The following is a 24,760-nucleotide window of genomic DNA, read 5'->3' as shown; positions in this document are numbered from 1 at the left end:
CAATGGACTTCGACGGCGGCGATGTCCGGGTGCTTCACTTCGGTCTCATCGGTGGTCCCTTTCTCCGGTCGGCAGCCTTTCGAGGGTCTGCCTTCCAGGGAGCTTCGGCGAAGGTCAGCGGTGCTTGATGGTCCCTCGGAGCATGGGAAGAGGGAGCCTTACCAGGTCCTCTCTCGGATCAGTCTTTGACAAATTTGGCAGCTTTCAGATTGGGTCGAAGCAAATGCAGCAGCAAGTCTTCTTCTTCCAGCTGGACGTCGAGGATCAGCAGTTCCAGTTACTCTTCAAGTGTAGACACAGCTTCTGAACAATTTCCAGTGGTGAGAGGTCCCCAGATATACTATTCTGCCACTCATCCACACTGCTGGTTCACACTCAGCAGCCAATCATACAGAAGGGCATTCATGCAGTCAGTCAGCCAATCAGGCACACAGTGCATTCAGGCCATCCTCCTCCCTCTCAGACACTCACAACAAGGAATGTGGATTGGGAAAAGTACCCAGCCATTCAACACTACATACTGCATTCAGGCCAGTTTCGGGCAGGGCGCTGTCTCAGTCTTTGTCTCTCATACCAGAAACCAGACAGCCACAACAAGAAGTGCATATTGGTCACACACTCCATTCACCCAGGTCCCACCCACAGGGTGTACCCACAACATACAGTCACTGGGAAGGCTCCAGCCAGTCTGGCCTGGACTTCACAACAACACCATATAGGGAACTTCCATCCAACAGCCAGTCAGGGGGAAGGGACAGAGTCAGGGCTTCCCAGGACTTTGGGAAAACAAGGTAACAGGCAATAGAAAGCAAGCGGCCACAGGGGCCATCTTGTTTTCTATCAGGAATCAACTGATTCCAATGGCAGGGCTTGGGTATCCCAAAATGGAGGATACTCGGAGCACCTGTCAAATTCAGCATGGAGCTGCCACCAGCCTATACCCTGCTCTGTGGACCACACACAGGTGCCCAAAAACATACACTAAGGGCACAGGGTTGCACCCCCACCCATGGGTGCCATAAGGGTATCCCATGGGTCTGTACACCAAACCAAAAACAGGAAGAGCTGCACTGTCCCACATGGACTCCCGGGCAGAAAAAAATACAGAACACAAATGAAAAAGGACTACAGGACAAGGACGGCCCTGTCCCTCCAATGCATTTCCAGCATCACACTGCACAGGCCTGATCTGAGAACACTCTCATTGCTCTTTCTTCCAGGAATGAGGGCATCCATGCTGTGGCTTGGGGTGAGAAGTGGCCTCAGGAGGTGCAGTGATGGCACAGAATGTTGTGGTCCACTAGGCTTGCCTGCATCCTTGATCTCATCAAGTTGATTTTTTTAGGTCAAGCAAAGCAGACTCTGTGCCGTGACCAGGGCAAAAGCCGGATTGTCGTAGGCCCAGGATGTGGTGGCTTTCAAGGAAGTGTTGGACCTGAGTGTAGGCTGCTTTATCAGTGATATTTAAGAGGAAGGGGACTGTAGTTATGGTGGTGGGTGGGCACACCTTGTTAGTAGTGGCACTGGATTATGGTGATAGCCATAGTGGGGATTTATCGAAGAACGTCAGAACACTGTTACACATTGCAGTAGATGGTCTCTGTGGGCTCGTACCCTCTTGTGCGGTACCCTTCGGAAAAGTATTTCCAAGATGGATGCTCATTGTAATCTCCGAGCAGACTGCAGCGGTCCAGTCTTTCCACGTCTTCCCGAGATGCCAACGACCGCTCACGTGATCCTTTATCCAGACTCGAAACTGACAGTTCTTCACGTCGCATCTGCTAATGACGCTCCGTGAGTTTGTTACTGAGCCTTTACGATTACTTGCTAGATACTTCATTTCAATCTCTTCAACTATCCTAACCCTGTCCTTTCATATTTCTCAGAGCTTGTTACCAGTCGCCCTCTTCAGCCGTTGTTTCCTTCGCTGTCAGACCAACCCGGCAAGTCCTGTATCTCCCCAGTCGATTCGAGAGAGCTATTCCCGGCTTTGTTTTCTCCCTGGCTTCCGCTAAGAGTAAGTGCGTTCCTTTTTTTAGTTCCCCCCTTTATTCCGACTTGGGCACTTACCTGTCTGTTTATTGTAGAGCTCCTGTCGCCCATCTGCTATACTCCTGAGTCCCAGTTCCAGATATTCAACCCCCGACTTTGATCCATCGCTGGTGAGAGGATTTCTCTTTCGCTTTCCAGTAGATTGTCCAACTTCCATGTCTTCTCTGATATTCTCCTATTTTTTCTCCTTTCGTGCATCCAGAAGAAGCCTCCCGTCTGACATCCTCACACTACCACTCATCAGGGGCACCTCAGCTTCAACATCCTCCTAATCCGTGGAACTTCTGGACTCGACCAGGGTTTTCTTCCCTTTTGAGGGTTTCCCTGGCGGTCCTGTCCTCTCCCCTGGTTCTCCCCATTCTGGGCCGGAGGGGCCAGGGCTGCTACAGGGGAACTTTCACTGCCGCATTTGATTCTCCCATATTGGATTCTTCGATTTGTCAAGGTGAGCTTGTTCAAACCTTTGGTACTACACTTGGGCTTAACAACAGCTTTAATCGAATAAGAGTGAGTCGACGCCCAAAAAATTATTGACAGTCGGAATCCCTATGGAACAACAAATGCAACAACTAATGGCGGCAATGCAGGCCATGTCCTTAGAGATGCAATCTTTAAAACAGGAAAACGTACAACTGCGACAACAAGTCGCCAGAGCGTTCTCAAACACTCCCCCGTCTACTTTGCACATAGTCATGTACGATGACGATCCCTATAAACTTAAGGAATTCCTCGATAGTTGTATAGTCCAGTTTACCTTTAAATCTCGCTTCTTCCCTACTGACAAAGACAAAGTGGGGTATGTGATTTCCCATCTTTCAGGCCCTGCATTAGCATGGGCGACTCCTTTGGTAACTTCAAACAATATAATACTCGATTCTTACCCAGCCTTCACTAACAGCCTTAAGACTATGGGCCTCATCATGAGTTGGGCTGTATTCCCGGCTGTAATACCGGCGACGGTAATAGCCCTAGCACCGACCGGTCCTGCTGTATTACTGCCGGATCACGAGTTGGGTGTTAACGGTAAATCCCCATTCCCCATTGGGTCCATTGGATTCAATGGGGCATTTTCAGCGCTAATTATGCGGGCTAATACAGTCGGCGGTAATACAGCCGAAAACAGGGGATTTTCACCTCCAGAGAAAGGCTGGAGGTAAAACAGCCCATTTAGCGCCCAACTCGTGATAGGGCCAGCCCTTAAATGCGGCTGTAATACCGTTACCATCGCATTTAAGGGCTACAGCCCAACTCGTGATGAGGCCTGGTAGAAAGGAAATATCAGTTGCTGCACAAGAAAGGCTTCTCGATCTGAAGCAGGGTAATAAGGATTTGTTAGGATATATCACACAATTCAAACAATTGTCTCCCGAACTGGGTTGGCCGGATGAAGGCCTTCTTACCCTTTTTCGTAGAGGCTTAACGGATGAACTCAAAGACGAGATCTCTAAAGTACCGCGCCCAGCTAACCTGGCTGATATGATCACTCTTACTATGCAAATAGACTATCGAATGCAAGAAGGAAGAGTAAAGAAACTGAAGAGCCTATGCAGATAGGGACCGTAAGAGGGCCATTAACTGCGTCCGAGAGAGAGAGAGAGAGAAGAAAGACACTTAGACTATGCATGTATTGTGGGTCCTCCTCTCATGTCTTGAAAGATTGTCATCTGGTTCCCCCACGTCGCATTCCGAAACCGAAGTCGGGAAACTCCAAGGCCCTACCGCAAGGGGAAGAACGGTAGGGGTACAGAATCCAACTTCCCCATATCAGATGAGTATGACTTTAGACAAGGCCTCAACCAACCACACCATGGTGGTAGTGTCCTTATCTATGATACTATCAGAACAAATCTTACCAGGTATTCCCGCTTTGATTGATTGCGGAGCAGCAAGAATCTTTTTGGATAATGATTGGGCAAAGAGACACGGGATAACTCATGTATCTAAGACCGTTGTGACTCCCATTCAAGGAGTAGACCTTGGTCCCTTATGCTCTGGGCCCATTAAGGAACAGACTGATCCAATCACCTGCATGGTTGCTACCCATAAAGAAACCCTGGTTTTCGATCTCATCAAAACTGCCCATTTCCCTATTATCTTGGGTCTCCCATGGTTAAGGCTCCATAACCCATTTATCAATTGGTCAGTGGGTACTCTTTTTCTGGGGTCTGAATATTGCGTACACCATTGCCTTTCACAGGAGTCGGTAGGCATACACATCCCCACAGAAGAGACACAACACCCCGCTGTATCCACCATTAATCAGCTAGAAGTTGTCCGTAAATGTCATTGGAGGTTCCTGTCAGTGTTTGAGAATCCGAATTTCCTACTCTAGCTCTGCATAGAAGAGATGATTGTCATATAGATCTATTTCCCGAACAGCCCATTCCTTTTGGCCGGATGTATGTTCTTTCCCAACGAAAAAAGTCAGTCTTGAAAGAAAACCTTCAAACCAACTTACGCAATGGTTTAATTACCGAATCAGTTTCTCCAGCGGGAGCTTCTCTATTTTTTATCCCCAAAAAAGACTCGGATGAACTCCGCTCCTGTATCGATTACCAAGGTCTTAATAAAATCACCATCGCCGACAAGTACCCCATGCCTCTCATAATGGACATCATCGAAGCAGTTTGCGGGGCTTCCCTTTACACAAAACTTGACCTCAGGGGAGCATACCATCTCATACGAATAGCTCCAGGAGACAAATGGAAAACCGCTTTTCGCACACCTTTCGGGCATTACGAATACCACGTTATGCCATTTGGATTGGTCAATGCTCCGGCAATTTTTCAACGATTCATGGACCATCTGTTTGCTGACATCTTATTTCATTTCGTTATCATCTATTTGGACGATATACTAGTGTATTCCATCAATCCAGAGGACCATATTCAGCATGTCAACACTGTTTTGGAACGCCTTCAATCCAATAACCTCTATTGTAAAGTCGCAAAATGTGAATTCCATCAGGAGCAAGTAACCTACCTAGGGTTTGTGCTATTGTCTCAGGGTATTTCTATGGATCCAAAAAAAGTGTCAGCTGTCTTGGATTGGCCAATACCTTCTACCATAAAAGACATTCAGCGGTTTTTACGGTTCGCAAACTTCTACCGGAAATGTATTCCCTGTTTTTCGGAAATCATTCTACCCATTACCCGACTGTTAAAGAAAGGTAACTCGTTCTCCTGGAATGAATCTGCTTAGAGTGCCTTCCATACGCTAAAGAAGATGTTTACTTCTGCTTCCGTCTTTATCACCCCTGACCAAACCAAACAATTCATAGTGGAGACGGCTGCATCTCACTATACATTAGGAGCCGTACTCTTACAACTTTCGGATCAGGGGGAAGAAAGACCAGTGGCGTACTTATCTAAGACCTTTAATACGGCAGAACCGAACTATTCAGTTCTTGAGAAAGAACTTTTGGCTATTAAACGAGCCTTCAAAGAATGGAGACATTTACTGTTGGGATCTTCCTAACCGATTAAGGTTCGCACCGATCATCAGAATCTCAAAGTACTCTAGAATGCTCACACAACTAACAGAAGGCAGGCCCGCTGGGCATATTTCTTTCTTCCCTTTCGGATTGAATTCACCTTTTTGCCTGGCAAACATAACTTGAGGGCAGATGCTCTTTCCCGTAAGGATTCCCCTACATCTAAATTCTGTTCTGAAAAGATGTTTCCCAATGCTCGATTGATCGCAGTTCTGACTGACTTTCTCCAAGAAGTGCGAACAGCTACCAACCAGAATAAATCGTTATGTGAAAGTATTGCTTCCACCTACCATCTCACGAAAGAAAAGGAATATTTCTTTCATGGAATGCAAGTCCTGAGTCCCATCCCGGCGTTACAACTGGAAGTTCTACAAATGTGTCATGACTCACGAGCCGCAGGCCATCGAGGGTTCCTCTCCACCTTGGAACTCATACAACGACATTTCTGGTGGCCAACTATAAGATCTGATGTCCAAGATTACGTTGCAGCTTGCAGTATCTGTGCTCACGCCAAAACTCCACGAACACTACCTTTGGGACTGTTATCAAGAATGCCTATTCCAGACCGACCTTGGCAAATCATATCTACTGATTTTGTGTCTGATTTACCCCTATCCGAGAACAAAACCACCATTATGGTGACTATCGACTATTTCACCAAACTAGCACATTTTATCCCTTTATGTAAATTACCTGGAGCGACATTGATGGCTAAAATCTTCCTCTCTGAAATCTTTTCTCGACACGGTCTATCGTTTCAGATCGAGGTCCCCAATATACCTCCCTCTTCTGGCAAAAGGTGTGTCACGCCTTAGGGATCAAACAAGCCCTCACTTCAGGATACCATCCCCAAACTAATGGGCAAACGGAGCGCTTAAACCAGACTCTGGAAGGTTATCTATGATGCTTTGTATCAGCGGCCCTGGACAATTGGGTTGAATTGCTTCCGTTTACAGAATTTGCCTACAATAATTCCAGACGTTCTGCTCTCCAGACCAGTCCTTTTCATTGTTCTTATGGCTATCATCCCTCATTTATTCCTACCGTGTCTGCTCCTGCATCCAGCTGCCCGGGAGTAGATAAGCTCATTACACACATCTAAGAAGGTCAAAAACTGGCTAAACAATCTCTACTAAAGGCTCAAGACCGAGCTAAGAGGACCGCCGATCTCCATCGTCGAGAAGCTCTGAAGCTTACTATCGGGGACTCTGTTTGGTTGGTGTCCCGATTCCTTCCTCGTCGTCTCGTCCCGTCAAAACTATCTCCCAAGTACTTTGGACTTTTTAGGTGTTGTCCATGGTAGGGTCAGCTGCAGTCAAACTTGCTTTACCAGCTTCCTGGTCTCGGATACATCCTGTATTCCATCTATCACAAATTAAATTGGTGGTACAAGATCATTTTCATCAGACTGGAGGAGTTCCACCACCTCCTTTCCTCACTGATAATGGTCCTGAATTCGAGGTGGCCAGTATTTGTGACTCTCCATACAGACGAGGTCGATTGCAATTTCTGGTTGACTGGAAAGGCTATTCACTTGCAGAAAGGACCTGGGAGCCAGCCTCCGGGGTTCATGCACCCTGACTGGTACGAAAGTTCTTTCGGCTTCATCCGGGTAAACCTAGGGCACCCCCCAGAAGAAGGGGGCATACTGTTACACATTGCAGTAGATGGTCTCTGCAGGCTCGTACCAGCTTGTGCGGTACCCTTCGGAAAAGTATTTCCAAGATGGATGCTCGTTGTAATCTCCGAGCAGACTGCAGCAGTCCAGTCTTTCCACGTCTCCCCGAGACATCAACGACCGCCCACGTAATCCTTTATCCAGACTCGAAGCTGACGGTTCTTCGCGTCGCTTCTGCTAATGACGCTCTGCGAGTTCGTTACTGAGCCTTTACGATTACTTGCTAGATACTTCATTTCAATCTCCTCAACTATTCTAACCCTGTCCTTTCATATTTCTCAGAGCTTGTCACCACTCACCCTCTTCAGCCCTTGTTTCCTTTGCTGTCAGACCAACCTGGCAAGCCCTGTATCTCCCCAGTCTATTTGAGAGAGCTATTCCCGGCTTTGTTTTCTCCCTGGCTTCCGCTAAGAGTAAGTGCATTCCCGTTTGAGTTCCCCCCTTTATCCGACTTGGGCACTTACCTGTCTGTTTATTGTAGAGCTTCTGTCGCCCATCTGCTATACTCCCGAGTCCCAGTTGGTGAGAGGATTTCTCTTTCGCTTTCCAGTAGACTGTCCTACTTCCATTTCTCCTGATATTCTGTCATGCCTGCGCCATGGGCGCATACATTTACGATCAATATGGACCTTATTTACCATTTGCAAGACTTTGGTGCTTTTCTATTTTTCCCAACAAACTACACTTACCACAATACACTTGGCTATAACCATCTTTTCCTGGCCATTCCTATTCGCCATCTTCGGAACTACAATCCCCAGAAGCCCTAGGGATCTGCTCTGCTTCCACCAGCTCAGGAACAGAGAGGGAGGAGGCCAATTGTCTGCAGGTGTGCTGAGCCAGGTGCAACCAATTAGCCTGCCTCTGTGCTGGGCTGGGCAGTATAAAAGCTGCTGCCTGCAGGAGCTCGGTCTCTTGCATTAGGAGTCTTTCCGGCACCTCTGTTGCTTCGAGCTACGGATCTTGTATGCGGTTACTCCTTACTCCGGCTTTGGATCCAGTGCCCTGCCGAGCTCTCTACATTGCAGCTGATCACGCGCTGCTGCTTTCCAGCCTCCGCCCTTGCCCTGCTGGGCTCTCTGCTTTGCAGCTGATCACACTCTGCTGCTTTCCAGCCTCCGCCTGTGCCCTTCCGGGTTTCTGCCTTGCAGCTGATCACGCTCAGCTGCTATCTTCCGCCCTGGTCTTCCAGGCTCCTGCTCTGCAGCCTGCCTCACTCCAGCTGCCTACAGCCCTTGTCCTCTGAGCTCCCTGCTCTGCAGCCTGCCTCACTCCGGCTGCCTACAGCCCTTGTCCTCTGGGCTCCCTGCTCTGCAGCCTGCCTCACTCCGGCTGCCTACAGCCCTTGTCCTCTGGGCTCCCTGCTCTGCAGCCTGCCTCACTCCGGCTGCCTACAGCCCTTGTCCTCTGGGCTTCCTACCATGCAGCTTACAGTCCTCTGCAGCCTTCTATAGTCAGCGGCCCTGCTCCTCTGAGCTTACTCCTTGCTGCCCGGTCCTTCTGGCTCCTTGCCGCGCAGCCTGCTTCTCTCCGCTACCAACAGCCCTTGTACTCGGGGCTTCCTACCTTGCAGCCGATCACGCTCCGCTGCTTGCTACCTACCTTTGTCTACTGGGTTCTCAGCCTAGCAGCCCTCTACAGTCCTCTGCAGCCTTCTACGGTCAGCGGCCCTGCCTCCAGGGCTCACTCCTTGCTGCCCGGCCCTTCGGGCTCCTTGCCGTGCAGCCTGCTTTACTTCGCTGCCCTAAGCCCTTTCCCTCTGGGCTCTCTACCTTACAGCCCTGCTCCTGTGGGCTTGCTCATTGCTTTCCTGCTCCTCTGAGCCTTGTTCCTTACTGTCCTCTGCTATCCAATCCTGTTACACGACTTTCCCTTCATTTCCTTCTGCTAGTTTGCTATCAACTTCCTTTTCCTGGATTTGTCTGTAAGTATCTTCTATTGTACTGTTTGTAGACCCTTCTGTACAGAGCTTGTCTGTTGGTTTCCATCAGGCAAACTCTGCCCCTTCCCTTGTCTAGTTTCTACATTACAGACACCCATAGCTGTTGTTCCAAGCCATGAGCAAACAGCGTGGGCCTCTGTTATAGCAAACTGTGCAGAAGGCTAGAGTTTTTCCTAAGGTCCGTGGAATACTCTATCTGCATACACCCCTAGAGGGATTCCATTCTGTAGTACTTTATTCCTTGCTACACTTGATTACTCTTCGTTCTCATTACTTTCAGCTGTGTGTGTACTTATCTGTCCACCTTACTTCGGCACAACCACCCGAAACCCTTCCTGGGTGTCCTGTGCCTCTCTTTACAGGGTGTCATCCGTGACATATTCTCCTATTTTTTCTCCTTTCGTGCATCCAGAAGAAGCCTCCCGTCTGATATCCTCACACTACCACTCATCAGGGACACCTCAGCTTCAACATCCTCCTAATCCACAGAACTTCTGGACTCGACCAGGGTTTTCTTCCCTTTTGAGGGTTTCCCTGGCGGTCCTGTCCTCTCCCCTGGTTCTCCCTATTCTGGGCCGGAGAGGCCAGGGCTGCTACAGGGGAACTTTCACTGCCGCATTTGATTCTCCCATATTGGATTCTTCGATTTGTCAAGTTGAGCTTGTTCAAACCTTTGGTACTACACTTGGGCTTAACAACAGCTTTAATCGAATAACAAACACCTTGTTTGTGGTTCACACTTTATTTGTTGATTCTTGTAGCCATTATCCTGGCACATATTGTGCTAGGTGCATGTGAGAAAAGCCAACACGTGTTTCAACCGAAGTCTTTGTCAAGGCAGAGGCAGAAAGGTTGCGGGTCCTTGTTTAAGGATATAGGCGGCCTGGGAATTGTTGAAAATACTGGGTCTGCATGGGATTGGCTGTGTTAGCCACTATGTGTCTGGTTAGCAGCAAATGTTGTGCCCGATGGCGGCGATCATGGTGAGGACTGTAGTTATGGGTTTGTAGTTTTTGAAGGAGGCTGGGTCAAGTGAAGGTTTTTTTTTAGAAGTGGTTGTACCCAAGCTTCATTAAGGCTAGGGGGAAACAGCCCTGAAGCAAAGGAGGCGTTTATAAAAGCAGTGAAAAACAGGGCCAGTGTTACAGAACAGTCTTTGATGATCATGGCTGCGCTCACATCGCCTTTGCAATTCATGATTTGATGTGTTTCAGGAGGGTGAGGAGTTCGGGTTCAGTGACATCATTGAAGGAGGAGAGGGGGAGGTCCTGGGTGTAGGGGTTAGTGGTGGGTATAGCTGTGGGAGGGGACAGTGCAAACTGTTTGATTAGGATTCTACTATATAGTAGGTCAAGTTTGTTGAGCATGGAGGTTTGTATATTAGAGCACCACGATTCGCCTTTGGAGATGACCTGTGTGGTAGGAGCTGGTGAATCCAATTCCCTGAAGATGGCGAAGACCTCCTTGGTTCCAGATTTTGCATTGGTAATCCTGGTGTTGAAGGAGGCGGATTTGACTACGATGATTCCCTTTTTGTATTTGGCAGCTATCCTGTTGAATTCTAGTTCTGTGGATTCAAGTGGGTTAGGTAGAGAGGGCAGTACATTTTAAGGAACAGAGTTCCAGTAGCTATGGGGTGAACCAGGAGTTTGCTTGTCTGGCAGATTTAGCTTCCTGTCTGACAGTGGGGCTACAGCGTTGGCTGCCTTCTTTAGTGTGGAGTTATATAGTTCAGCTATAACTGTGGGGTCATTGGAGAAGGGCGGTCTAAAATCAGATGTTTCTAGATAAGGTAGTAGCCTTTTTTTGGTTAGTTTATATGAGCTCTGAGCTAGGGAGGGCCGTAGGGGAGTAGTTAGAGGCTTTTGTTTCATTCGCATGGGGGTGGAGAAGCATATGACAAGGTGGTCTGTCCAGGGGCAGGGGGCGTTGGAACTGTTTCATGGGGAGCAATTGTGGTCCGTTATCCAATCCAGGATGCAGCCTTTGGAGTGTTTTTATTTTAAATAAATTGTCTGAACTCCAAGGTATCTAGAGCTTTCCGAGGGATTTGGCTTGTGAATCCTCCGTGTCATTGAATCCGAGGTTCAGGTCTCCTAGTGGGATGGATTTAGAGGAGATTTTTAGGTTGTCAGATCGGAGATGGAGGTGGTTCTCGTAGAAGTCACCCATGGTGTCTGGGGGGCAGTAAACAATGTGTATTGTGATTGTACAGCTAGGGGAAGTGGAGAACTTGAGGGACAAAATGTTGCTGTTACCTTCGAAAGAGTTAGATACCTTTCTTAGAGGAAGTGGCTCCTTGGCTATGAGAGCAACTCGCCCGCCTTTAGTGTGTAGGCGGTCCTGATAGTAAATCTTGTCTCTTTGGGGTAGGTCTAAGGAGATGGCGGTGCCAGAGGCTTCATTTTGCCAGGTTTCCGAGTTGGCTAAAATATTTAAAAATTAAGGAGTTTCCTGTGGGTGTGCGGCTAATCCAACCAACCCCTCAGAAAGCAAAGATTGTATTTGTGTCAGTACAAAAGCATGCCACCTTTAATGTTTACAACATTAGCCAGTTGCATCCAGGTTTTCATGTTCATGACTATGACAAACCGCACGATCTGATTGGGCGCTAGCAAACATGAGGTTTTCACATAGTGTCATGTGAAACCGCAATCTGACTGGTCAATAGAGCAATCACGTATGGGCATAGCCGCGTCAACCTAGCCTGCCACACAATTGGTTGGTTTTGTAAATGTGGCTTATTGTCATGTGTAGCTACATAACTGCGAAGGGCAATCCAATTGATCAATAGAATACACACACCTATTTGTCATCGTGCCTGGGCGTAGCCGCATTAATGCAGCACGCCATATGATTGGTTGGTTCTGTTAACGTGGCTTAGTGTCATGTCCAGCCACATAACTGCAACGCGTGATCACTTCAATAGAGTTCACGTCATTATTCGTCATTGTGCCTCAGCAAAGCCACGTTAAGCTATCTCACAATCTGATTGGTTGTTTTGCAATTACACTGCTATTCATTATAGACATGATCACAATACTCAGCTTCTGATTGACTCATGGGAGTAGCCGCAGGTATTCCCCTCATCCAAAGACACCTACTTCACTTTTCCTCATTGTTTTCTTGTGTCTTGGTTGGTTTATGAGCCCCCAAGAACTGTAAAAGAACAACATACACATTTTACCAGTCCTTTAGTACCCTCCCTTGTTCCTTTACCTCTGCCCCTTGTCCTGTCATTTGTAGTATGTGTGTATTCTTTATTTTAGCTTGTTATTTCTTTTTTTTAAAACGTTTTTCCTTTCAAGTGCCAGAGTCCTTTTTGTATTGTTAATTTGAAACGGTTTTCATTTTTCATCCCCGGTCCAACATTTTAATATGCCTGGGACCAGCAGTGATGAAAATGTTGTCTGGGTGGCAACTGCATTATCCCCAAGGAACAATGAGTGTGCGATGAAGACTGTGGTGTACAGTTGGCAGTACTTTAGAGTGAAGCAGCACCACTGCAAGAAAGAGGTGGAAGACGAATAGTGTACGTTTTGTGGCACGTTACTGTGGAGAGGGCCATTAAACGAACTGTCTCAAAGTCTGGGCTCCTCTCCTTTAATTCAGCACCTTGTACAAGTCCATTGGGATGAACTAGAGGAACCATACCGAAAGGCGCATTACCCCCACAAAGTTAAAGCTTGTGGGTCTCAATCTGCAAGAAGGTACATCCAGGCTGAAACCACCTCTGCCCCATCCACCTCAGCTGCTACTGCAACATCACCGCCATCCACCTCTGCAGTCACAGTTTCATCTCCATCCACCGGCACCCCACCTCATCCACTGCTGCCAACACCCGATCTACAGCAGTGCAGAATGATGTGCTGCCAATGCAGCGAGTGGATCGCTCTGGGAGATGCCGCCCTAGATGGCTGGGCAGTGGCAATTCTTTCCCACCATTTGCTTGATGAAGAAAAAAACAAAGCAACAAAATCCAAAAGAGGTAAATGGCCCCTTTTTTAGCCCTTGTTATATGTGTCAACCCTAATGTTCTTCTCTACCAAATTCCTCCCTCCCCCTTCCCTCTCCTTCAAAGCCCTTTTAGGGCCATCCTTTCCGGTATCAAAATAGAGAAAAAAGTAACACAGACTGTTATATGATCCATTTAATACAGAATGTATAAAAAAAGTCCCTATTTTATAATTTTTTATTATAGCTGTGATTTATTTTAATTTTATTTTATTGGGCATTTGTAAGGTGCGTATACATCAAGAAAATTGTGTTTCAATGTGCCCACAGGGCAAAGGGAAAGGAACAGTGAAAAAAAACATGCAAGACAATGGAAAATATAAAATACAAGAGAGCAATCTTACTAGACCTTGTGAACATTTGGATCGTGCAAGTGCAATGAGAGAGAAGGGGCAGAGGAACGGGGTAAGTGCTAGAAAGTCTACAGGAAAGGTGAAATGCCAGGGGGACAGTTGCATGGCAACAGGTATGTGTAAGAGCCAGTTGCGGAGGCAACAGGTAAGTGCCCGGCAGTGACCACTAGATAGTGGAGGGGTCACCAGCCCATACAATAAGTGCAGACCTGAGAGGCAGCACAGGCCAAGTGGGGCGCAAAGGCAAGTGCAGGGGGAGGGTGGATGCTGAGGGTTATCAGGCAGAAAGCCAGGACCCTGAAGGACACCTGAGGGCCCGGGCCACCAATTACAGCTACTGTGGGGTTTAGCATGGGAGGAAGAGAGGGATGGAAGCAGAGAACAGGAAAGTCTCGAGGTGTTTGCGGAATTTGAGGAGATCCGGCTCAAGATGGAGAGAGAGAGGGGAGGCTGTTCCAGAGGAGAGAGCCAGCCGAGGAAAGGGAACAGCCGGCGCTCTCTGCTTAGTGAAGTGCTTGACAAGCAGAGAGTTGGAGCCGGAGGATTGGAGGGATCTGTAAAGAGTATTTGGTGAGAGCAAGTTGTAGGTAGCGTGGACCCTGGCCCAGACAGCCTTCTGGATGAAGCAGAGGGATTTGAATTTGATCCTTGCAGCAACCAGGAGACAGAGGAGGGATTTTAGGGCTGGAGAGATATGGTCCCAAGACTTAAGGCCAAGGATACATCTTGCAGCCCAATTCTGGATTAGCTGGAGGGGAGGATAGAAGAGGAAGGTAGATTAACAAAGAGGCTGTTGCTGTCCCCCTTATTGTGAAAACCAGAAACCCCTTCCTTTATGTCACTCTAACTCCGTGCATACCTCAAACAATCACAACATAGGCGATTTCTTTATGTAAGGTTCTTGAACAACAGCAGTTTAGAAGCCCAATTACATCTATGGACTACAACTCCTATAAAGCCTCAAGTACTGAGACAAAGAAGAGGAGGGAAGAGTTAATGCAAACCCAGCCAAGCCCAAAGACTAACGTGCAGACTAGTTGTTCTGTTGAAACTAAAGTGCCTGGGACCTTTAAAAATGTAATCCAAAATATTAAGCAAGACAGTATGGGAGAGGGCCGTGCAGGAGAAAGCAGACAGAGAAGATGGGCAGATCCGTGCAGTGGAATGCAAACGCGAGTCACACATTCTGGCGTGGCGTGAAGGAGGGAGAGGAGCAGCAGACATACCTGAAGGACTGTGGGAGCACAGAGACACAGTAGAGCTCCTGGAGGTATGGCTGTTCCGGGGAAAGAGCATTCTCCGGTCTTGGCCACAGAGGGAAGCCGACGAGTGAACGCTGAGCTGCAGTAAACGCTGGGGAGACGTCCGCATCGTGTCAGAAGCCAACCCAGAGAGGAATCCGTCCCTGCAGAGACACTCCATAAGTCAGAGACGCCACAAACAACCATTGAGTCTGGTCAGAGCCATTGGAAACCCCGGGGCATCCCAATACCTTGTAATCAAGTGAATGAAGTGTGCAGGATTGATATTAAGGACAAAGCTCAAAGGCAATTTAAACACAGACAAAACCTAGTGTTAGATCGATGTTTGAAAGAAAGAAGATTTGAATACTGACAAGAGAAAGCACAACAATGAAAACTGATTAAATACCTATGCATGAGATGTCAATGTGGGTGAGAGAGGAAACAAGTGTTACCCTAAGTAAATACATTGGACAGAACAAAGCAGAGGCTGATGTTGAAAAGGAGAGTGAAACCAATAAGAAGTCCTGGTAAAGAGAGGACACCAGGCAGATGACATTGAGGGTGTTGGGAGGCAATAGGGCAGGGGGGGGAGATACCTTGCAGGGAAGTACACCAGGGTATCTGTAAAACCCCATAGCAGGATTGCTAGCAGGGAAGTACACCCGGCAATCCACCAAAGTTGTGCAAAAACATTGTGGCTGGATACCTGGCAGGGGATATAAGAACTCCATAAAGAGAGGTCCTGGCAGTCAGACACGCCAGGCATTTGAAACCATATAAAGAGCTCTAACATTCGGGGAAGATACCTGGCAGGGGATTATGGCTGGCAAACGAATACATCAAGAATCCACCCCCAAAGAAGAAGCTTATAAAATAGGTCCTGGCAGCTAAATCCACCAGGCGTTTTGAAAACTGTGGGAAGATATTTGGCAGGGAAGTATACCAGGGGATCTGAAGAACCCATAGGAGGATTCCTGGCATAGGTGTGTACCAGGCAATCCACCAGAGTTGCAAAGAAAGGTTTAACAGTGACACCAAATACCTGGCAGGGAACTATAGCAGGGGATCTGAAGAACCCACAAGAGGATTTCTGGAAAAGGAGGCAGAGTCAGACTGGGACAAGAAATAGGCCGGTCACCCAAAAGAAAGTGGCCCATCCCTTGCCTCAAAAAAGTAACCCACCCCTCGCCTCACAACCCTTGACCTCTGATGACATCACCGGAAGTGATGTCATTTGATCCTACCCCAAAGTGACATCCCATGGAAGCGATGAAACACGACCTTTCACCCCCTGACAAAACAGGAAGTGGCATCAAATAGCATTGTTTGTAAGTACACTAAATTACTGTAAATCCAAGCAGACGTCCAAGGGCAAATTATATGTTATTGTATAGCACTTACAATTAAGCTCTTTTTTATAGAACAAATATGCATACAATATCACCTAACCTGTGTTGGTACTCATTTATCTACCTAAGAAGGAAGATAAGCTTTTTGAGAAAAAAAAAAGAAATTGAAAAAAAGATATATTTTTTTTCATTTTTTTTCTCCAAACCGGCCGAAGCATAGCCAGAAACCGGCTCCCACTCCCCAGGGACAATTTCGTCAAGTCACAGGCCGAAAGGCCGAGGGACCAATCCAACCCTGAGAGGAGAGTATCAGCAATCCACCAGAGTTGTACAGAAAGGTTTAACAGTGACACCAAATACCTGGCAGGGAAGTATACCTGGAAATCTGGAAAGAACATGGAAGGAAGTTCTGAAATGTAAATGCACCAAGCATTTGAAGTTGCATTAAGACTCAAAAGTTTTTTGGGGAAAAATACCTGGGCTGTCAGTATATCAGGAAGTCTAAAACCCCCATAAGCGGATCTCTGGTAGAGGAGTGCCTCAACCAATCCTTCAAGTTTACGGAACAGGAACCTCCTGAATCCAATATACAGAAACTGTTGTTTAAGAGAAATACTTTTGCTACAAAGACATTGTTGGATATTATGGAATGTGTTGGTTGAACAAGAACTTCCTGTATCCAGCATAAAAGCCTCAAGGAATCATTGGATGAAGAGACACTCTTGGGAAATGAAGAAACTTGTTTAAAGGACACACTTTTGCCATCCAGGGGAAGGTACCGTCCTCTGGATCCAAGGGGCCTCTTGGAAAGACACGTTTACGATTTATCTTTATGTTTCGATTATGAGCCCTTTACACTGAACATGAACCAGAGACATGTCCTTGCACCCTAGTTTTACTCCTGTGTGAGGGTCAGTTTGGAATGTCTTGGACACAAGTACGGTTTCTATGTTTCTAACTACATGACACAGACTGATTCTTAGTTTTAGTTTCCTAGGCAGGAAGCCCCTTTCTTTAGGATAGGGCTACAGAGGAGTTTTTCCAACCCATTTTATGTTAAATAAACTGTCCGACTCTGAGAATATAATGAACTTGTGTCCGCCTCTCCTTTCTGACCCCTCACTACATGCAGCGGGTGTCTTGCCAGCGTTCCCATAGGCGGGCTTCTCATATTTGTGCTCTGATGACAAGTGTACCCTGAAGCAAGGTCACAAGGAGTTATGTGGGGTGAGCAGGTTCATGGAGAGGAGCCAAGAGTAATTGGCTGGGGAATGTGTCCTTTCAATGTAAGAATGTGAGATATGGCTGCTGAACTGGGGCGCTCCCATGACTTCAGCAAAGCTCTTCATCTTTGTTAAAACGTTTCTTTTAATAATACTCTGGTCAGGGGAGTGTGGCATGCCAGAACAAAGCTGGAAGACATGTTAATAACAGGCTTTATTTAAATGACAGAAAACGCCTTACAAACCCTATTGCTAAAAGGGGATTTCCAGTCCTAACAAACTTTACTAAAGGTGCTCGTCAAAATAACAAACTTGGTCATCTGTCCAAATCCTAGCTTCTAAACTGGCCCTTCCACTGAAGAAAAACAACTGAAAAGGAAAACGCACAATGTATCTTGTCCGCAGGGCTGTTTACCCCGACGCCTTTCAGGGTTTCCAGGAATTCCTCCTAGTTTCAGCTCCACCACTTATTAAAAGAATACAGGTTCCCTGTCTTTATCAGTTATTGCCCTTCTTGCTAAAGTTCCAAAAAAAGCTTTCATTGGGGTGACAAAATATAGTCTCAATTTCCAAAAAAGGTGAAATCTCTCAATCGTCGTGGGAGAAGGGATATTTCTGTAATCCTTCTCAGCCGGTTACATGGGTTTCTCCCCCAAAAGGTGTACATCTGGCTTGACAATAAAACTTGTTTGTATCAAAAATAGTCATTTATTATTTTTAAAAACATTGTTAATAAAACACTTATTTACAATTTTCTTTTCTATAATTGTAGGAATTCTCCATACAATTGTTAAACAAACAAACATATATCTCAATGATTTACAATTTGACTATGCACATCTAATAACCTGTAGTAATTCATTCTTTAACAATTTTTTCAAAATAAAAATTTCATAGGGATCTGTTGTTTGCTCCCCTCTCTCATAGAGAAGTGCATCCCAGTCCATAAAACATTTCACTCTATATTCATATCACCCGTACTTACTTTCATACTGCATTCAAACCATACCCAACATGTTTCATTCCTTACACACTTTCATACAACTCACAAGGAAATTCTTCAGGGGTAAAAACTTTTTTATTCCATATTTCATTTCCATGTACAATTATGTTTGTCTTCTTTTAGAATTTTTTCTAAGGATCCACTATCAATGAGGTCCATTCCATGAGGTCCAACCAGGAAACGGATAACTCAATCTTATTCACTTCTTTGTCTTCTTGGTCTGTCCCCTTTAGAAAAGTTGCTCTGTTATGACGACCTGGGTAGCTGGCTACTGGATACTGTCTTGGAAAAACCTCTGTGCTCTTCCCCTGATCTTATTGTAGATCTGGTTCCTAATGTTAGAGTGTACTAGCAGCTTTGCGATCTTACTCTCTGCTGTTAGGCTGGAACAAAATCGTCCAATCCTTCCTTTGTGCCATGTGCTCCGTATCTAGTTTTCTGTGTCTTTTCTTTTCTTTTCCGCTCGTTCCACGGTTTCAGCTTTTGCCCCGTCTGTCTCAGGCTGTATCACGTTGTCTCTCACGGCTGGCGTCTCTCTCCACCTCTGGCCATCTGTGGTTGCCTCTGGCTTGATTCCGTTTTCCCCTTGGATTTGTTCCTCACTTGCATTATTGAGCCTTTCCGTCTCCCTTGGTTCTAGTGTTCCCAATATCTCAGTGGTCTCCCAGGGGTATTGGTGTCTCCCTCTTATTATACGCCTCTCTTGATTTACAGGAGGTATTTTAAGCCCTTTGGCTGATTGCAATGTTCGGGTTCCTTGACCTCCCGTAACGCTTCTCATAACGTATGCCCTTCTTCCTCTCTGGACCTTGCTGTCCCTCATAGGGATTTAGGCTATTCCTTCCTTTTCCCGCTTTTGCTGTATGGTCTCTGTGGCCCCTCCACTGTGAGCAGCCCGGGAACCTACTCCATTACAAGACTTGCTCCAGCATCAATCCGCTAGCAGTGACATTATCCAGACCATCTGGGCGTCTTCTTCTGAACTCAAGCGGCTTTGTCACTTCGCTCGGCTCGTTGCATTGTCTCTGGCTTAGTGTGGTCTGAGCGGGGGATTCACTCCCTTGCTCTCCATTTTTGGCATTGTTTCTGGGGCTACGGGGCTACCACTTCACATCTCCAAGACAGGTTGTCTCTGCTTAGCCTCCCCAACACCACACATCCCTGTGCCCAATTGGCTGTGTACAGAGACAGATGAATATGTCATCCATAGCATTGAGCCCTCTTCCGCCTCTGTACCACAGGAATAAAAGAAGAGCACCATTCATGACATCTGTCCCCTCTCTGCCGCCATACCGCAAGTATGAGCAATGGTACTCACTGAGACAACCCTACCAGCCTTACCCCGGAACAATCAAAGAAGAGATGAGTCCACAAACTCTAGCAGACATGAATATGCTGTAACCAAAGATGACGAAAGCAAGTGACATCATAGGTGAAACTAACACATGCAGGCCCATTAGACACGAAGCAGGAACGCATTCACCCTAAAGTTACATGGACACCACATCAAACTGCATTTAGACATAAAAGAATGCTACCTGCATCAATAGACACTAGGAAACATATACTCAATATATGTATGCTGAAACGCAAGACACGTGAGAATACATATAATGCTTGCTTAATGCAGAAATATAACATAAACAAGCAGACATTTTGGATAAAATGGACGGCGCAGCCACGTTCGAGTGAATGGGAAAATATTGAAGAGTCGAAGGAAGAGTGGATTCTCTGAATTCGCTGAAACACAGATGAGAGCAAACCAGACAGTAGCTGCATAACACCTGCCAAGGATATGGTAGAAAAGAGAGGCTTGGACTAGCCACAAGGAGAATGGAAGATAGTAATTCCCAAGCACAAGGCACATTCTGCTTAGATTAAGTAAAGAAACAAGCTGTCCTTGAAGACCAGGTGCTCATTAATTAAGGGTTAGTATTGAAAGGAAAATAACTTGAATAAGTCTCTAGCAGACAAGAACGGTAGAGACACGTGCATTAAATAGGCTAATAATCATAGTAAAAGTCAAGCAGAATAACTCAAAATGTGGTATCCTCACACGTGACTTACACAGGCAGACCGAGGCCTTCACTCCCCTAAAGTTCTCAGAATAAAGATCTGAGACAAAGCCAAGTTCAAAGCTAAGGTCCTGGCTCGTGGCCTAGGAAATCAGAGGTGGTGTGTTATAATTGGGAGAAGCAGCGCCTTGATGTCGCTCACCTACCAATAGTGCTGCTCATGTGCTGATGAACTGCCAAGAAGTCAAGGTTGACAGAACCAATGCCAACCAATCCCCGTCCGCCAATAACGCTATTCCAGAATTGTTGTACCAGCCAATCCAGTGGTGGAGAGATGACATGTACTCGCGGATATCAATTTAGAGGTGGTCTCAGGTGGGGCAATCAGATTGAACATAACCAATCAAAAGACTCACCCTTATTGGAAATAAACAGTAATTTCCCCTAACCCAATCCCACCTTCCCATAGGTTTTTGTAACAAATTGTCTAATATGACATTGTTTATCATATGTTTTGTACTTTTAAGTCGCTGTCAAGCTAAATGAAATGATGAGAGCGCTGAGACGAATCGTTTTTCTTGCTGTCCCTGTTTTATACTGATTGTCAATATAACAGGCCTTTGTCATTTACCTTCACTATTCCGTTTTTGGGCGCAGGACTTCCCAGCCTATATGGTCTGCTTAGGGCTGGGACTTCCCACCATAACAGCTGCATCTCTCGCTCTCTCTGGTTTCCCTCCTGATCTCTCTCCAGGTTTCCCTCCAGGCCTGTCTGCACCACAGCCAGCTCTGCTGTGCAGCGCGGCTCTGCCCCTCAATGACATCAGTACGTCGGAGGCTCCCCTCTGCGTATCGCTTCTCCTCCTCCATTCAAGGGGGATAGGTCTTTTATTCTTATTGCAAGACATAAAAGGGGCATGTTGTTGATGTTTATCTGTTAAACCCCCTGAAGGTCCAGCCCAACGTTCAAAGACCCTTAACATTATTTTGGTCCGTTCCTTGCATTCCCGTCTATGCAGACAATGTCTCAGCCGTAGGGAGTTCCTTATGGGAATAGGAGGAATTGTCCTCTGGTGGGGGCAGGGAGTCACTCACAGTGAGGTCCCACTTTCCCAAACCCCTAGGGAGGCTTTTGCTTAGCCGGCTCACCTCCCTAACCTGAAAGGTGGTTGCTCCCCCTAAGGAAAAGGGACAAAAGAGGGAACATGGCAGGCTTTTATGCGACAGCTTTCACACCATAAACAAAGCCAAACAAGGTTGGTGCGAAATGAAAAGGGGTTTGGTCACTGATGAAAAATAAACTCAGTTCTAGTGGCGTGTTTTGCATGTTAGTTGTCACAGGGTTAGGGCTTTGTTATATACAAATGTCAGTATCTCCTTCAAAATACATTCTGCAATGCAAAGGTTTTTAAATATTACGACAATCCACATCAGCACGTTGTTCTGTGTTGCTTTTCTTTTTTTTACTTTTCCTTTATTTAGGAAGTTTACGGAGCACCGCCCTACCCTAGAATGCGCCATATGGCCTGATTTACAAAAGCACTTTTCAATGGAAAAATCCCATTGGAAACGTTTTGTAAATCGGGCACATAGGGTGTGGTAGGGTTGGGGGGTGTCACAGCATTCTATCATCTTTTGGGGAAAAAATCAAATTAATCAACTAATAGATCCAGCATCTGGTCCTGCAGCGAATACAAGCAGCTCATCACACTGTCGTCACAAACATCAATGATCTTCTTGTTTGGTTTTTAACACCGTCCACACTGATCTGTTTTGCATCTAAAGTACACGCAGATACAAGATATTGTAAAGGGCTCTTTAATTCCATACTAGTACACCCTTATACAGATCTGAGGTTTTCACTCTCCAAACCGTGCAGCAAAAGCTTAACACTATGCAATTCTGCCATTTTGCAATGCATGGCTGCAGCAACGCCCGCACAAACTGAATGACATCACTTTTCTGCTACAAGGACATGTATGTTCTCTAGGTTTGCAATATTTAGCATTAATAGCAAAGCCTGCTGAGGAGGCCCAGCTGTTTCTAGTTATTCGGACCCCTTGGTAACTGTAATGAAGACAACTTAATAAAAAATTGCTTTTGTCCCTAAAGTTTGCCATTGTGCACTGTGACCACAATTAACTCCGCCCACCCAAAGCTCCGCCTCCATGACCCGTACAGCTAGGGCCCTGTGTCAGGTGCTGCCCACGGGGCCCTTTGCCTTACATCTGCCACTGGTGGAGAGGTGCACGAGTGTTTGCACTGCACGGCGGAATCTCTGCGCACACACCTGGGAAAGGTGCGCGGGGGAGACTGTGGCAAGCCGCGCCTTCCCCACCTGCACAGCTGAGGGTCGCCAGCCACGGAACCATGGGCGTCTATTCCAAAGGGGAGGGAGGGCTGTTCGCGAACCTGTGGAAGGGTCTGTGCTGCCTGCTTCCGAGCGAGGAGAGCCGGGCGCTGGACGTGGATGAGATTCACCTGCTGCAGCAGAAAAGGTACGGTGACCCTGCGCCCTCTCCCCTCCCCTGTACCTGCGCAACCTGTCCGCTTTCCTCTGTGCCCTGAGGCAGGTCACCCAGAGCCGAAACTAGCGCCCGCCAGATCAGGCTCGTGGAGACTGACCCGTGGCCCCTCGGACAGCCCAGGAAGCTTTGGTAGAAAACCACAACTTCTTAGGAAAAACGGTGAAAATCAGCCTAACTCCCCTCCCCCACAGACCCCGCGTAGGGACGCGACCCTCAAACTATATGGTCTGCAGTTGTAACCTCACTGGAATAAACACCGGCTTTGAAATCCTAAACCCGAATTGGTCCCATTCAGCACTTTCCCCCAAATATGTTATGATTTCAGCTGTAGTACTTACTATGTGGCGAGTACATGTGACCCAGTATTATATGGCACGTGCTTTTGTCATCGGGGAATGCATCTCGTGTCAGAAACTGTTTTGCTTTGGTGACATTCGCCGAGCCCTCAAGCGTCCCTGTTCTCTGCACCAGAAAACCACCCAGTCTTGTTTTGATGTTTTGTTTCACGGGATTCTGGGACTTGTAGTTCTGTTTTCCCCCTTTTTAATTTAGGACATGAATTCCATAAACAATGTGTGACAGGGTGGCTTTATCAGGCAAGGGATTGGGGTACACTTGCGAGCTCTGTATTCCCAGGGCTGTCGAATCATCTTTCAGAGACTAAACTTTAAGGTCGGTTTTAAGCTCGGGGTGCTCTGGGACCATCGATGGGGAGAATCTTCTGGCAGGTGGATGCCATGTTTCTGTGCTGGCTGGTGAGCGCCTTCTGAGCGCCCTGTGGAAGGGGCACGTGCACTGCAGGATGGCTGTGTTTGGTGGAGAGGCACTGACCTGTGCGTGTGTGCATTGGAACGCTACCACGCCTCTGCGCGTGCATCACACATGTGCAGGAACCCGTGAGCGTCCCTTTTTAAATTAGTGAAATTAAGGATTTGGAAAGGCAATTTTCGCTCAACCCTCGATGTGTTATTGAGAGCACCATTTTATCAATACAAGTACAGATGAACAGTTCTGATATTAAAGAAACCTAGTTTTAATTGAAGTTGATGGACAGCCTTTTTAAGTTGGGTAATAAGAGACAGGGCTGGTTTAAAAACAAAAAGTGCCAGAATCAAGCGTTTGCCAGGTTCTGTGTATTTTTTTTAGTGTTTTTTTTACCACCCATGCCAAGCTCTCTGCCTGTTTTTGTGTATTTTTTTTTTTATTTTTAAATGGTTTTACCATCTGTGCCAAGACAAGCTCTCTGCCTGGTTTAGCCATATGTGCCAAGACATGTTCTCTGCCTGTTTTTTAACACCCGTGCCAAGACAAGCTCTCTGCCTGTTTTTTTGCTCTCTGCCTGGTTTTTACCACCCGTGCCAAGGCAAGCTGTCTGTCTGGTTTTTCACCACCCGTGCCCCCGAGTCCATAGCGAGTCAGTGTAGCGCTGCCTGCCACGCGCTTGCCGCTATTCAGCTTGTTTAATGCTCTGCCAGAAACCGGGGAACTTTATTCAATTGAATATTTGTAAGCGCCTATATAACAAATGACGTTTCCAGGCGCCACAAGACAAAAAAGGTGGGGAGGGCCAAAGGAGAAACATAACAATAACGGTCCCACTAGGCCTTGACATTTGGATGGTGCAGTCACAAGAGGAGAGGGGGAGGGAGGGGTGCCGGTCTGCACGAAACGTGAAGTGCAATGGTGGGAAGGGAATTGCAGGGTAAAGAAGAGAGGGTGCAAGTGAAGGGGGAGGAAGAGGGCCACAGGGGCTGAGCGAGTGCTAGGGGGAAGCCAGGAGGGCAAGTGCCAGGGATTTCAGGGGGTGAGGGTCCACATGTAAGTGTGAGGAGGGGCGTGTACTGGGCGTGGGTGAGGAGGCTTGGT

The 24,760-nt window shown here is 46.9% G+C and overlaps 1 protein-coding gene across 2 annotated transcripts in view; it reads left to right on the top strand.

Moving 5' to 3' along the window:
- Positions 1 to 22,520: 22,520 nt before the first annotated feature.
- Positions 22,521 to 24,760, top strand: part of LOC138580095 (transient receptor potential cation channel subfamily V member 6-like) — a 164,284-nt gene continuing 162,044 nt past the window's right edge. The window contains exon 1 of one of the 2 annotated variants that reach the window (XM_069650373.1): positions 22,521 to 22,864. In XM_069650373.1, coding sequence (XP_069506474.1) covers positions 22,737 to 22,864 — 128 coding nt within the window. In that variant the 5' untranslated portion in view covers positions 22,521 to 22,736. The remainder of the gene's footprint in view (positions 22,865 to 24,760) is intronic. The other variant, XM_069650374.1, reaches the window with a different exon arrangement.

This window comes from Ambystoma mexicanum, chromosome 3p, assembly GCF_040938575.1.
Source record: "Ambystoma mexicanum isolate Mex_15411 chromosome 3p, UKY_AmexF1_1, whole genome shotgun sequence".
NCBI classification, from domain to species: Eukaryota; Metazoa; Chordata; class Amphibia; order Caudata; family Ambystomatidae; genus Ambystoma; species Ambystoma mexicanum.
The sequence above is the reverse complement of the archived record's forward strand: the minus strand, read 5'-3'. Positions and strand labels throughout refer to the sequence as shown.